At 39.4% G+C, this 14,995-nt stretch overlaps 1 protein-coding gene across 2 annotated transcripts; it reads right to left on the reverse strand.

The window, feature by feature from the left end:
* Window positions 1-1,218: 1,218 nt before the first annotated feature.
* On the reverse strand, window positions 1,219-13,780 carry tefa (TEF transcription factor, PAR bZIP family member a). Of its 2 annotated transcripts, none has more exons than XM_007559809.2 (5): window positions 13,544-13,780; window positions 6,543-6,899; window positions 5,451-5,671; window positions 4,248-4,459; window positions 1,219-3,117 (listed from the first exon to the last, which is right to left on the reverse strand). In XM_007559809.2, exons 1-5 carry the CDS (start codon window positions 13,617-13,619, stop codon window positions 3,096-3,098), a joined length of 888 nt encoding a protein of 295 aa, XP_007559871.1. In that variant the 5' UTR covers window positions 13,620-13,780; the 3' UTR covers window positions 1,219-3,095. The 2 variants fall into 2 exon arrangements, with proteins under 2 accessions (XP_007559871.1, XP_007559856.1); XM_007559794.2 differs by lacking the exon at window positions 13,544-13,780 and adding an exon at window positions 8,690-9,049.
* Window positions 13,781-14,995: the final 1,215 nt, after the last annotated feature.

A 14,995-nucleotide genomic window follows, 5' to 3' on the forward strand; every position in this document is an offset into this window, starting at 1 on the left:
GAAGGACTGATTTTCAGACTGTTGAATACTTTCTTCAACATGCTATATGTTTAAAATCTTGACAGAAACATGAGTTATTTCAAAACCACAGGATTAATATATACAGACTATAGTAGAGACTAGGGATCCAGGATATATCAGCTTTCACATCGGTGGCAGCTGATGTTAGTCTTTTTGAACAACCAATGTTCATTTCCTTCTTGTGTACCTGAAGGGGGAGGGGCTTGATCATGTGACCATGATGGTGACCAGCACATGATTGTGGGGTGTTTAACTGAAGCAGAGAAGCAATGTCTGTTTTTTCAGTGTTGTATGGTTGGGAAAGACCTGTCCAGGGTGTACCCCACCTCTCGCCCAGAACGTTAACTGAAGATGGGCACCAGCACCCGTCCTGACCCCACTAAGGGACAAGGGTGTTAGAAAATGGATGGATGGGAAAGATGTATATCTGAATATTGGTTATCAGCAAAAATAAAATTGGATAACCATCTACTCAAATTGTCACATTGGCACATCCCTAATAAAGACATATTAATAGTAGTGGCTTTAAATTACATTGGTGAGATTGTACAAAGATTGTAATAATTTATTGGCAATCCTGCTAAAGATATGGTAAAAAAAATTAGTCTGTTAATATAGTAACATTATTTCATGCTGGAAAATCAGTGCTACTTCTCTAGAAGTAATCTTAGAAGCTTTACCTTCCTTGTGTTACAATTCCAGTTTTAAACATTTCAGGTCAGATGAATTCATATGAATAATATGAGTAAAACTAGAATACTCTGGAACACAAACCATCTTCTGGAGTTGAGCCATTTGACATAGGAGTTTTTCCTTCATAAATAAAATGTACCTAATTTTAAAGCTGGTTATTTATTATATGAGTGAATAAAAAATAATTTAACTGAATCTACACACTACTTTTAAATAATAAAAAGTAATGTCTAAAATGGGAGTTGAAAGAAAGTTTTCAGAATGTATATAAATATTTTTGTATCTCAAATAAAAGGTTTGATTTTAAAATAAAATCATTTTCACATGGTTTAAAAAAAATAGCAAAAAATCTCCCCAAACAAACTTTTTACAGATTTTCACAAAGGGGTGCTCCAACCTGTAGAGGGCGGTGTAGATTTTGTTTTTACTTCAGCGCAAAATCATTCTGAAGATGTTTTTCTGTTAGTTAGAATGGGAGAAAGAAAAACAAAAAAAACTCCAAACCTGTGTCAACAAGGCTTTAATTTTTCATACAATATATACAAGATGGCGTCACTCAAAATGCCATATGTTTAAAAAAGAAGAAAGAAAAGAAGTAACCAGCAAGTTAAGAATTTGACCTGTTATAAAGAAAAGGCAGATTCGGCCTCCATTACAGCACAAGGCAATCAAAAAAAAAAAAAAAAGCCAAACACTTATTTTTTTACCCACAAAAACCTGATTTGTAAAATATACTTCATTACATGACTGAAAATAATGAAACCTTTAGTTGAATAAATCTAGAATATTCCCCCAGTAATGACTTGTATGTCATAAACGTACAAATGCTGTTACATTTTTTTAAGTTATTATATTCCTCACATTTCAAACCCCTCTTCAAATTAAAAGGACATAGTATTGAACTTATCTGATCAAACCAGTAAAGAATGGAAGCACAAGAGCTAAATAAGAAAAGCTCCTTTCCCTTTTATTGTCAGAGCTGGAAAGTTAGATAACCTGAGGGTAGGTCAGAACTGGTACTGTAAACTGGGAGACTGCAAGCTGCATTGAAATGGCTTTAGACAAAGAAGAGCCTTTAGATTAAGAGATTCTTTATCTGTGGAAAAGAGGCCCCATCACAGAATGTATCAGAGAACACCAGTGATACAGAACGGACGCTTTTAGCTTACATGCTGCAGCAAAAATACATTTGGAAATAGTTAGCTTGATGTATGACCTTATGTTGCTGTGTGTTAGAGGTTTTTTGCTCCAACTTGTATGAAACAACTGTAAATATGAACATTAAAATATCTGCAATATGATACATACATATGGTTTTATTTCCCTAAAAGGGCTTCATATTTTTTCTGAGCCTTCCCACAGTCCTAAGAGGCATTGAATGGATCTCATGTGAGCTTTTTACGGTCCCGGCGGGTTTGCAGTTACACTGTCCCCACATGCACTTTTATCTGATTCTCTTTTGTTTGTTTTCCTCGTGGTTTTGGGAACTGACAGAACACCCCCCTTCGCTTCCCCACTGTCCGACCGTGACATCTGCTGCACTCTTCCTAAGCTAAGTCGAGCGGAGACTGCGGGAGGATTAAACCTGCCAGCTATGCTTACAGAGCCAACACAACATCTGAGGCTGACTAAAATGGACGAGTTGAAGCAGCAGACATCCTGTAGGGATGAAAGCAGGAGTCCAGTCTGGTGAGAAAGTGCTAGACGGACAGACGACAGACATCAAAGCAGGGTGTTAGAAAGTAGTTCGCCTCTGGAGTGATAATGAAAACATAAAAAGAAGTGAGCACGGCTAGGTTCTGGTTTTTCTTGTCTTTTTTTTTTTTTTTTTTGCCATGTCACTGAAATCCCCTGAAGAAGATCAAGTTACTGGAAGTGTCACAGTCGGACGTTCTAGTGGGCAAAGACAGGCCCAGCTCTTCAGAGCAATCTGGTATGAGAGAAGTATGAAAAATAAAACTGCAAACCAAATGACCTGATCTAATCTAAAACCACGGCATGGACTGCCTAAACATCACCGGACAAGACTTAAAAACTCGGGAGTTCTTCTAAAACAACTCATGGATATGATCTCTTTCAGGCTACAGGTGTACAAAACAGAAAGTGCACCAAACAAATAAGGCGTGCTGAAGAAGCACTTGAATATCCACCTACATTCACCTCATTCAGAAAGGTGGTAATACAAAGGATTAAAAAAAACAAACAAAAAAAAAACAACAGATGATATCTTAATATTTTACATCTCCATGGCAATGTCACATCCTGCCTTCACAAGCTCTTCCACTCCGCCTTGACGTCATCAGATCGGTTCTTGCTTACCCCCGCCAACGGTTTGATTTATTTATTCATCAGAGAAAATAAATGAATAAATCAACTGATGTCTACTCGTCATCTGGCGGCGCACTTGAAAGAGAAGAGAACAGGGATGAATGAGCGGGAAAACAGCAGCAGGTGCCACAACTGAAGCAGAAAGAATACTTTTCTTTGTCCATCAACAGTGAATCTAACAGGAGAATTGGATTTTAATTTACCGCCTCACTCAGAGAACGTCGGTGTGTTTCATCAGCTCTCCTTTTGCCAGACCAACATAAGAAAGCTTATTTCACACATGTACCACTGAGCTGTCACTTCATGTTACTGTCCAATTTCAAGGTGGAAGACATAGTCCAATCATCAGTTTTCACTCACTGTGCCATAATTAAAAAAAAAAAAAAGTCTTGTTTGTGGGGTGCACTGATTGATAGATTTCTGGCCAATCAACAACTTTGGTTGAAATCCAATTTATTTATTTTTTTCCCGTTCTATAACGGCACAGTCAGGTGCTATAAGGTAATAACACATATTCAATATTCCAATCTTATTTTATGGAAAAATATGAAACAATACAAATTTGCTTTGCCAGAAATTCAGCAGTGCTCTCAAATTAAAATGTTGAGAGCATTGTTGTTCAAACTACGAAGTAAACAGAAAAAAAATAAGCTCCTTTAATTTTTTTATTTTTCTCATTTCTACATCTTTTTAGTTCTCTTTCACAGCAAAGCAAAAGGAGACAGCAACTGATTTTCATTTAACATCTGTAGATAAAATCAGCTTGGCATGTAAGAATCGACGGGCCGGTCGATCAATTGGTGCACCCCGACTTATTTTGATAATTCAACAAAAACAGAGCACTTCAAGCACACCAAGATGACGTTCAGGATATCTGCGAGGCTGGCCTGCAGTCGGCTGCTTGCTAACTGTAGCTCTAAAACAGGACAGTTCATCAGGTCAGGCTGGGTTTGCACCAGTTAACTACAAATCAGAAATGCATCCAGGTCACCCTCTCCACTCTACTGTCACAGACATCCTTCATGTTTAACGCAATAAAAATCATGAAATGTCTTTTTTTTTTTTTTTCTTTTTTTAGCAGAACAGATGATTTGCTACCTGCTACTAACAATCGGGACTCTGTGGGACTGAGGTGGGACACTGCGCCATCAACTGTGAATGTGTCCCACTGACACGTTCAAACACGTCTCCTCATGACCCCTTACATTGGTCCGTATTTGGATTCGTAGCGACCCACGACGTTCTTGTATCGGCCGCACTCCTTCCGCAGCTCGGCCACCTCCTGCCGCAGCGCCGTGTTCTCGCGCTCCAGGAACGCCGCTCGGACAGTGATCTGGTTCTCCTTCAGTCTGCGGGCATCTCGCGAACGTTTGGCGGCCATGTTGTTCTTCTTCCTCCTCTGCCAATACTTCTCGTCCTGGGAGTAAGAGATGGCAGAGAGCGGATTAGACCCCGAGTCCAGGGGCGTTATCGGAACACATCCGTTTGAATCTGATTCTGCCTTAAAGCAAGATGGCAGACAGCCAGTCTCCTTTTTGTTTACAAGCAGAGCTCTGTGTTCTGGGGCGAGCCTGGAAACTGAGACCGGAAATGTCAATTTCAGGAAACCGCTGAGTCACTGTGAGTTGCAAGAAGCACTGCTGCAGTCTATTCATTCAAAAGCACTTCAGCAATAACAACAGCTTTCTCTTAATTAATCATTTTAACACAGAGGCCAAAATTTAACTCTGAGCTGTTGAAATTTGTTGGAGAAAATAATATCCCTCCTTCACATCTCAGAAAATCAAAGCCACACTCATCTTTTTTTTTTCCTTTCACATCTTTTTCTAAGAGGTAGTTTTAGGACTAAAAACCAGGATTTTAGTATAGTTTCTAATTATCCACTATAAAAGACATTAAGTTAAGAAATTTACACAAAAACCAAATCTTTCAAATATGTTTCACAATAAAAGCTGTTCAAATCAGAGTTCAGTTTGTAGTTTTTATTATAATAAGGAAAGCGTGACTACAGAGTAATAAGTGACAGCTATTTAATCCAATCCTCAGTGACAAAAATGGTTAAATGATTGACAACATTGAAGATTCAAATTTTGCTCAATACCAATTTTTCTTTGTCTGAAAAGTTGCAAAATATAGCAATAAAGTTTCTAAGTTAGCTACAGTGGGGTGACTGTTTAATAGAAGAACATTAATTATTACACCGTCTGCTTTCTAAGAAGACTAGAGAAATCAATACCGAGTTCTGTTTTTACAAATATTCAAGAGAAATCTGAATCCACTACAATCTGCTGCGTTCCAGTCAAACCCACCAGACACTTCTTCTCTAAATAATACAATGCAAAAAATTATTTGTAAAAATCACAAGCACCGACATGCATATTTATGTCGTCCTCTCGGCCACATCTTACCTTCTGTTCTTCAGGGACAAACACCTTCTTGGCCTTTTTGATCATGGGCTGCGGCTTGAGCTCCTCCTCACTGAACTTGTGTTTGCGTGGGTTGAACAGTTCACCTCCAGGAACGCTCGACAGGACCAGGTCTGTGGGGTCCGGCTCGTAGTTGACCTTCACTTCGATTTCGTCTGGGTCAATGGGCTCCGGAGTCGCCCTTTCCTGTGAGGTGGTCACCTCTAAGCAGACGAGCAAGATGAAAACAGATATCAGACAGCTGCAGGGATAAAATAAAAATAACCTAAACTGACAGATTTTATTATTTTAATCCTTCCATGTTACTGTTCCCATTGTGTGCTACACTGGCTTCCATGTGTGCTGTCTGTAGATAGTACTGCAGTAAACTCTACCCTCTTCACTATGCAGCCAAAACCATTTTCACTCCTGGTTTGTTTCAAAGAAGTGTCACACTCAGGTCACAGCATATCATGTTTCTTAGCCATCTATAACCACCAGACCACCTAAATATTAAAGATTTTAATTTTAACATATCTGATGTGTACATAAAAAAACAGAAACCAAAAATGTCAGAAAAAGCCAAGTTGTTACCAAGTTCCCCTTAAAATACAAAATGGGAAGAAACACAAAATTAACTCATAAATGGTGAAGTACTTGACATAGACTGATGATGTGCATATTATTTTTTATATCATTTCTGAATTGCACAATTATATTATTATATAGTGGAGCAATTTTTATGTAAATAAACAATATTAAAAAGATGCAGTAAGGGGAAAAAAAGTTGGTTAATATCAGGATATTAAATAGAAATGATTAGTTTCAGCAAGTAGAAAAGTACAAAAATACTTCAGCTATATTTACACAGAAATGTTGCGTTTTTACAGGTGAGACCACTTCTCTGTTTGATGATAAAGTACTGAGATATGTTGCTGATCGAAACTTGTCTGAAAATAATCAAATTTGAATTTGCCCAATACATTTTATTTTTAGAATTTCTGAATCATAATTTGAACAACCAAACTGGGTAAACACCACCCCGGTTTACCAAAAAATGCCATTCCCTGCTTTCTGCACAGGTTTCCCACTCACCTGTACTGACGTCGCAGGTAATATCCGAATCACTCTTTGTGATAATCACCACTTCCTCCTCGCACCTGTCCAGCTCCGTTATGGGCAGTAGGGTCATGGGCTTGCTCTTTACTTTCTCAGTTCCGGCCACGCTTACTTCTGGGACTCCCTTTAAAGCGGCATTGTCAGGTGATGTCGGGATGCCATTCTCCATGAGGAATTCCTCCAGGTCCATGTACTCCAGGTGGAAGCTCTCACCGTCGTAGGGAATAGTTTTATCCCAGATAGCAGGGGTCAGCGCAGCCGAGGGCCCCATGTCGCTTCCTCCTCCGGCCAGGTCGGCACTGCCTTCCAGACCCAACTTCTCCTTATCCGTGTCTGAAAGAGGTGGCAGCAGGTTACGGTTGCACTTCTTCATGAAAAACGTGTCTTAAAAAAATAAATAAAGAAGGAAAGAAAACATAGGAAGTTTTTTCCGACATGAAAACAATTCCTGAGCAGATCAGAAATGTGAGAAACAGCCAGGGGAAAGTGAACCGCGGGGTTGTGGCTTTGACAAGAGGAGACAATGCTGAGTCACGGACAGAAGCACTGCCCACTTTTAACATACGTTTAAACCTGCAACAGGAGTTAACATGTCTCTCCTTCAGTGAAACAAACGGGCCACTTCACGTTTGCCTCCAAGGCAAAACAAGAAGTATGATCACCTACAGGGTGTTCAGATAGAAAAGCACTCAGGTTAACTATTTTTGTTAAATTTGTAACAACTCAAATTTGTGGCGCTAATAATAAAAATTTGGGTTTTGTAAATTGAAAAATACAAAAAACAATAGTTTTTTTTTTGTTTTTTTTTTTCCATTAAGTGGAGTGGGAGGAGCTATGGGAAGTGCCCTTGGCTGACTTTTTGATGTTTGAACCAATCAGTAGAGGAATGTTAAAACCTGACAGGTGTGTCCACCTTCTTGGTCTGAAGCCATTAAAAACAACTCATCAGTTTAGGCCTGTCAATTAAATCAATTAGTTCCGTGATAAATTAGAACAAGCTCAATAATTTCTATGTGCCTGACTTATCATTATCTTTGTACCAAAAACTGAATAATAAAAGTCTTCAGACTGGTGCTTTGGTCTCAATCAGCCCTTTTTGTTGAAGGACAATTTTGTTTACAGACATTTCATAATTTCTTTTATCTGTTGTTCTGTCTTCCAGTTCCCAGTGTCAAAAATTTGTTAGAAATTATTATTTTTGTTGAAAATAGTCTCAAAATAACAAGATTTTTGTTCACTGCAATAACTTCTGGGACAATTTATCGTCCAGCAAAAGTTGTTATTGGCCTATATCAAATAGTCAATAAAATTTGTTCACTTCAGGACATCCAAAGTGCTAGTGGAGCCCCCTAGGTCATGGCACCCTGGGTAGTGACCTACTCTAAAATATCTGAGTGCAGTGAGTGGCAAACTATTTGAAAATAGGACGGATAACATAGTCCAGAGCTTTACTGGGACTTTTACATTTTATTAGCTTACAGTATCATCGTGCATCCGGATAGCATCGTCACCCTACCCACGCAAGCCCCTCCCGCCTGAACCCAAATACCCGCTACCAGCCAGTACAGGGCGTCCTAGTTCTTCATCCACCATGCATAAACCAGCAGTATGGTTTATGCATAGATGTGTTATTGTAGAAAACCTACAATAAGAAAACCTACAATAACGCAATATTTTTGCTAATCTCCAATGTTTTCCCTGAACAGTGTGTCCTCTCTGTCCTCAATCGCTCAGCAGGTGGCATTTAACAAGATGGGAGCGACAAGATTTCGAGGGAAGCTACACTTGCACCAAATGAAGTAGATACAAATCTAGAAGCTAAATTGAATATTTAATGTAGACGCCAAATAAAACGTCAGCATCACCGAAGCTATATTCAAAACACGGGGCGTGTCTAGAAACATCTAGACTGTGAGCTCTGTCAAAGGAGCAGAGAGGCCACCGTTTAAAGGGGCCATCCATATATAGACTATGCTATTGCCGTTATATCTTTCTAAGTCACTCGTATTGGAAAACCCGTTGTAGTAAACGGCGTTCTCGCGCTGTTCCCTCCGTTTTTAATGGGTTGAGAAGTAATTTTTTACAGGTCCACACTCTCTGCTCCACCAATGTTTTCCTCTTACCGTCGTCCCCATCCAGTATATTCGGTGGGGGCATTTCCATTATTTTCTTCAGAACCACCGGGAACGAGCTTGGAGGCTCTCCGGCTGTTTCCAGCTTTATGTGAATGGGCTCCACCGACATGTTTTCCTCTTCCCTTGTTGTTGTTGTTGTTCACGGCGAAAGAAGCAGTCACCGCTGTTTTCCACTAAACCCTGAGTTGAGCGTCTGCGATATTATTTATTCCGCTGAGACATAAAACGGCTTATTACTCCGAAAACACACTGAAAAGTTGCCCGAACAAAGAATCGCAATAAGTTCGCTTCTCTAAACCCACTTCCTCTGAAAAAAAATGGTATTCAAGGTTTTGGTGTACGGGGGAAACCACGCCTTCTTATTAACATGTCTGCTCCGCATCGCTTCGATTGGCATACTGGACCGCAACTCATTAATATTAATTGAATTGCAAGAGTAGGCGGAGCTCTGGGGTAGTAGCCGCACTCTTATTGGTTAACCGTGTTACATGTTTCACGGAGTTGTGAAAAAAACCTAAAAAGATCTGTAAAGAACGTATTCATTTTTAGTCAAAACACCAGTAATTATACCCATTTAACCAGCTTTGTGACTTATTTCTGTCAAACGCACCAACTTATAAGTTTTAGTGTAACTTTTGCTTAGGAATGGCCTGTATGATATGTCAGTTGCTTAAGTTGCTCAAATTAACCCAATTCCCAAACTGGCAGCAAAAGTGTAAACTAGAAACACTGACGAGATGTAAACAAACTCATATTGACGAGCCTCTGCTTTTGTGTTGCAGCGCCGCTCACGTGGGGACACACGTGCTGCTTGCCGCGCTTACATATCTGCTGGCTCCATCCAGTCCTGCGGCTCTGTATCTGTGTCTCTCACATGCAAGAGGGTGCAAAAAGGGCGGCCGCGGTGGAGAACTCGTAATTATGCATGCATGTCTGACACCTTCAGGTGTCAATTTCTCCTGCAGCCTAGCTGAGCAGACACACCAAGGGCAAAGAATCTGTATGTCTCTATGTCCAGAAGACATAGCAAGACAGAATTAGCATGACCAGGTTAGTCATGGGTAAAAGAGGGATTGTGATCATAATGTACATAATGTACATTCAAACACTTGTACCCATGCGGTTGCATATCTTGCCAAGGAAACCACTGCAAACTGCATATCCTGTTGTCAAACAGAACTTGTCTGACAACATGAGGTACGCAAAAATACCTCAAAAAAACAACACACCCTGCTCCGAAATTAAAAAATGAAATGAAGGAAAGATTAGATCCATCGGTATGGAAAAGGGTTTTAGGCATTGATGATTAAAGCAAATATCAGATTCACCACTGTTCCGGGGCCAATGAAACTCACCCTAAAATGTCTTGATGACTCATGAAGGTTGACGAAAAACCAAAAACTAAAGCTTTGCAGATCTCTCTTGGCTCAGATTAAAAAAAGGCCACTATCTCTCCGACATCAAACACTTAATGGCAGTTGTTGCCGCCAGAGGTGAAACAACCAGTTTTTTGGCATAGGGTGCATTTACTTTTTCACATAGCATCAGATTGTTCACTAGGACTTTTCCCTTAAATAAAATGATGGTTTAAAAAATTTTATTTAGCGTCTTTGTCCAAAATAAAAGTGTTTGATGGTCTAAAAAAACATCAACAGAAAAAAACAGAAGAAATCTGTAAAGCAGTTGATACTTTTTCACAACACTGTAGCAGGCAGGAGTTATTTGTCTGTAGCAGACAGTATGTACAAACTGTATGGTTTGTACAGTTTGTACATGCTGTACGGTTTGTATATATTTGGCCAGCATTGTGAGTAACTACAACAAGCACGCAACCCTAGAGCTATAAAAGATTTTTATGGCGGTAGTAGAAGAGGCCCCAGCTATTCTTTATGTAAAAAGGAAACACGTATGACTTCTTTTAGGTACTGTTTGTGCTAACAAACTGTTGAAGTCATGAGTTTGCTCAAGGTTATGCACTATATGTCATAACCTATAGTGCATGAAGCATGTCTCAATCACATATCTCAAGTGATTGAGATATGCTTCATGTCCTGATGCTTATCTAAAAGCAATTCCAGTGGTGCCAGTCTTGATCATGAGACTTTGAATTTTGAGGCAACTTCATCGCAATTCAGAACATTACTTCTCACTTCCTGGTAATTTTTGTCTTTCTCGCTAGAATTTCCAATTTAGTTTCACTATTGTGGTCAGCTTGAGGCATCCTACGACACAACAACGGCTTCAAAAGTGGAATTTAGCATTGATTTGTTACGGCTAAGCTCCTTACAAAAAGGCATCATGGGATACAGTGAAAGAAAGAACAAACTGGTGGCTAAGATGGGACATAAAATTAAGTCTATAGAAGGTCGTTTGCCTTTTTTTTTTTTTTAACATCTCCTACATTTTCTCTTGCTTATTTTTTTATACTAAAGTAAGAAATAAACATAAGTCATACAGGATATATTGTGTGGCCTTTCCCATGAACCATTTTGGGAAATCTGCTAAAAAAATTTTTTTGCGTGAGTGTGTTTCTTCTCCCACACTATTTATCGTCACAGTGTCAGTCTGGACTAATTGTTGACTGGAAAAATGTCTTCAGCCTTTGATTATGGCAAATAAGACCTAATTAGACAAATGGAATCAAGGAACAGCTGCAAACAGAGAACACCCACTTCTATCTGAGACAACATTATTGTGTTATATCCTGTTCTAGAATAGCAGACAGTGGCCACCCTTGCTCAAGGGGGTTTACATTTAACTATTCCTGCTACGACTGAGGTTATTTTAGAAAGTTTTAGAGAAATTATTAAATTCTTGACTTATAGAAGATAATGAGTGTCCTGCCAGGGAGGAGAAGCTGCTTAAGCAACTGATGTGAAACAAGCTGACTGCGTGAGCACGCACAGAATGGGGTGTGCACTTTTTTTTCTGGTTAGGAAAAACGTACAACTGGTAACAGGAGAGGTTATTTACAGCTTTAAGCAAAACACAAAGTGGAGCTGCAAAAAATAAGAAAAACTTGCGACTGTAACATTAGTGAACACTGCTATGACAGCTCCAAGTCGTACAATTCAATTACAACATTGCCCACAGTTACTGCGTTTCCATTACGAATGTGTGCAAAGCTTTTTCGATATTTTAATGTTGAAAAAACTAATTTCACAAGTGCGGTGTTTCCATGAAGCAGACGTGATTTTAATTTGCATAAAAATCAGACGTGAATAAGTTTGTTAATCCAATAAGTCGTTTAAAATTACAAACATGAGGTATAGCTCAACCATGGCACTAGCGCTCGTCATCAACCATCAGAAGAGGCTGAAAGCTAACCTCCATCTGTCCAGTTGACAAATCGATCAGTCTGCTGCTCAACATTTACTTGGTTTGGTGAATTTCTGAATTGAAACCAGAAATAGTATCCAAAGTAGCAAGTAGGGATGCAAGTTTATTGATTAATGAATTAATCTAAAGTTGATTGATCTTAAGCTGCCAGTTTAAAAAACAAACAAAAAAACAACAACTGAGTTTTCTCTTACAAAAAGAGGCTCAGCCATCTTTGGATAACTTAAAGGGTAACATTTTTCATAATATGCTAGATTAGAAAAAAAAAAAACACCCTGAAACTTAAGGAGTATGTCGAGTTATTATATTTCAAAACCTAATTAAGTGTTTGGACCACTTCTCTTTCCCATTCTGGTATAGCCCTGCCATCTTTGTTTCTGTATCAACTGGCTCTGCTTAATGATGACCAGCGGTGCCTTCATCTGGATGGCAGCCAAACAACAGCTGTAAAAGAAGGTGTAAGCTGACATTATTTAATTTTTAAATGCAGCTGATTTTAATCTAATAAACAACTAAACAACAATTAATTGAAAGTTCATTAATTGTTGGCATCAATAGTAGTGAGACTACCAACATTAGTCAGCTAGTAAAAAATAGTTGGCTACCATGGAAACCAAACACTGGTACAGTTATGCCCCACCACTGCTTCAGTGAAGTTGACTCTTCATTGATCTTCATTGGGCATCAATGAAGAGTCAACTTCATTGTTATCCTTCAGGCAAGATACTGCAATTTAAAATCAACGTGTATTACTAACATGTATAACATTATTGTGAGGTTTCAAGCAGAAAGAAAACAGAATGGTAATATAATTTAATCATAAACTTTCAAGGCTTCCACTCCCTTTTCCACACATTGACTCAGCAGAAATGTATCGGGCTCCACAATCACACGACACTTCAAAGAGACTTAAAACAGATATCACTGATGTCCGCTCATCCAAAGTAAACCTCTTACCAGTTTATCCCTCTCCTTTCTTTTCAGAAGGGGGCGTGGTCCTGTGCTTTCAAACAGACGTGAATGTACCTACATTAAGTAAGTCTAAAAAATTGTATTTATCACAGCAAATCAATTTTGGCCACCAAACTGACAGCATTAAATGGAGGCAAATGTAACTTACTAGTGATTAAATGAATCCCATGCACTGAAACACCCTCCTCCACGAGAATTGCACATTCGCAAAGTATAGTGGCCATGTCCGATTTACAAGTAAAAGCCACTCGATCTCCGTAATAAAAGGATGTGCCACACCTTGGATTGTTCTTGTGAACAAAATCCCCCCCTCTGTGCTGAAACTTCAAACCCTCGGACTCCTGTCTGGAGCCAGGGGGCTCAGATTCCTGCAGCCCAGCTGACACAAAATTACACGACAAACACGCGGTGACCCAGAAATGTTTGCAATTTCTCACTATCCCTCAGATGTGACCCGAATTCCGAGCAGAAACAAACTGAGCAACGTTTTACCTGAGATAAATCATTGCTCAAATGTGCAACTTGACTTACCATTGTCGTCAAAGTTCGGGAGAGTGAACGGGTGCTCAAGGAGAGCCCTGAAAATCTCGGGGATTTCTGTAGTCATGTTTTTTCTCCTTTAAACTGGAATTAAATAAAAATAATAATAAATTAAATGTTTCAGGGTGGCAACTTAAGCTTGTAGGGTATTAAAATGAAAGCGAGGAGACAGCTCAGAGTCCCGCAGCTACACTGACTAAACCGCAATCTGTTGGGATAGTAACTTTAACGGGTGCCTCGCTGTGAACTCTGGACAACAAGTTACTTAACGTAGTCCCGCCTCCGTTTGCCACCGTCAGCCAATCAGCAACGCGCCTTATCAGGGAAATAAACGGAGCGAACACTGACTGGCTCGTGGTGTTGTTCATCACGACTTTAACAGCCAATCACGAGACGCAGTTACATTACTTAAGAGTAAAAAAAACGTGTAATCTCCAATTGCTGCACAGTGTGATATAAATCTTCCTTTGACTTATAAATTAGGCCAGAAGGAGACGTAATACCACCCAGGTGTCCACAGAATTTCTCAATCAGTTTTAAAACAATCTTAAATTGTACTAGTGAATTCAGCTAAGTGTGACGTTACACTATAAGTGTAGGCCAACGTTACCTGAACTGTAACTTTAAACAAATACGTGGATTTGGTGCAAATTGAGGCAAATAAAATGACCAGATTATCATTTTGTTGATCAAAATGTTAGCACTTGGATTCTGCTGATTAAGACAGTCATAAACGTTTTGGTGTTCGCTATGTTTTCTGATCGAAAACACACTGCAGGCAATAATTATACCTGTATCTTGCAGAGCAGGTTCAGGCGGGGTCAGTGGACTTAAGCTTACACGTGCAAAAATGTTTGGTAGGATGTTCTACAGACACGTGCGAAAAAGCTCAAACATTTTTCAAACATTTTTTAGCTACTGTATTTGGTGTTAGAGCAGATGTCGTCGTAAACAAGAAAAACTAAATAACATAAAAAATGTACACGCATTTAATTAGTATTTACGTAGAAGAGTTTTTGTGAAGTGGAAGTATATGGCTCTTAATGTTTTAAATAATCTGAAAAGCGTAGCTTTCTTTTCAGCCATCTTTACAGATGGCTGAACTACTACTACTACTACTACTTTCCAGGGGTGAAAGTAGTTTAAAATTCTTGGGGGTACTATAATAGGCTGTTCAGGCTGCGGGTCACCCTGGCAGAAAACACACTGCCTGACCGATAACAAGGTGCTGATGTTTTTTCTGCACAGGTTGACCAGGAAGTACCAAACAAAAGCCACTCAGACCATCGATGTGCCTGCAGAATGTGTGTCCTCCATCATCTGTGGGGATCCAAAGCTGACAGACTTCTATTGTTACTTAATGAAGGGAGGACAAACCGTAAAGGCAGACAACGAGCATGTCTTCACTGCAGACAGCGACTGCAGTGAAGACATGTCCAACAA

This window comes from Poecilia formosa, unplaced genomic scaffold (assembly GCF_000485575.1).
Source record: "Poecilia formosa unplaced genomic scaffold, Poecilia_formosa-5.1.2 Scaffold4, whole genome shotgun sequence".
Classification (NCBI taxonomy): Eukaryota; Metazoa; Chordata; class Actinopteri; order Cyprinodontiformes; family Poeciliidae; genus Poecilia; species Poecilia formosa.

Coding starts and splice junctions, on each gene's coding strand:
- tefa (XM_007559794.2), bottom strand. CDS start 8,810: ATGTCGGTGGAGCCCATTCACATAAAGCTGGAAACAGCCGGAGAGCCT. Junction 5,672..6,542: donor TACCTGCGACGTCAGTACAG/GTGAGTGGGAAA, acceptor TCGTCTGCTTAG/AGGTGACCACCTCACAGGAA. Junction 3,118..4,247: donor GAATCCAAATACGGACCAAT/GTAAGGGGTCAT, acceptor TTCTCTTTCAAG/TGCGCCGCCAGATGACGAGT.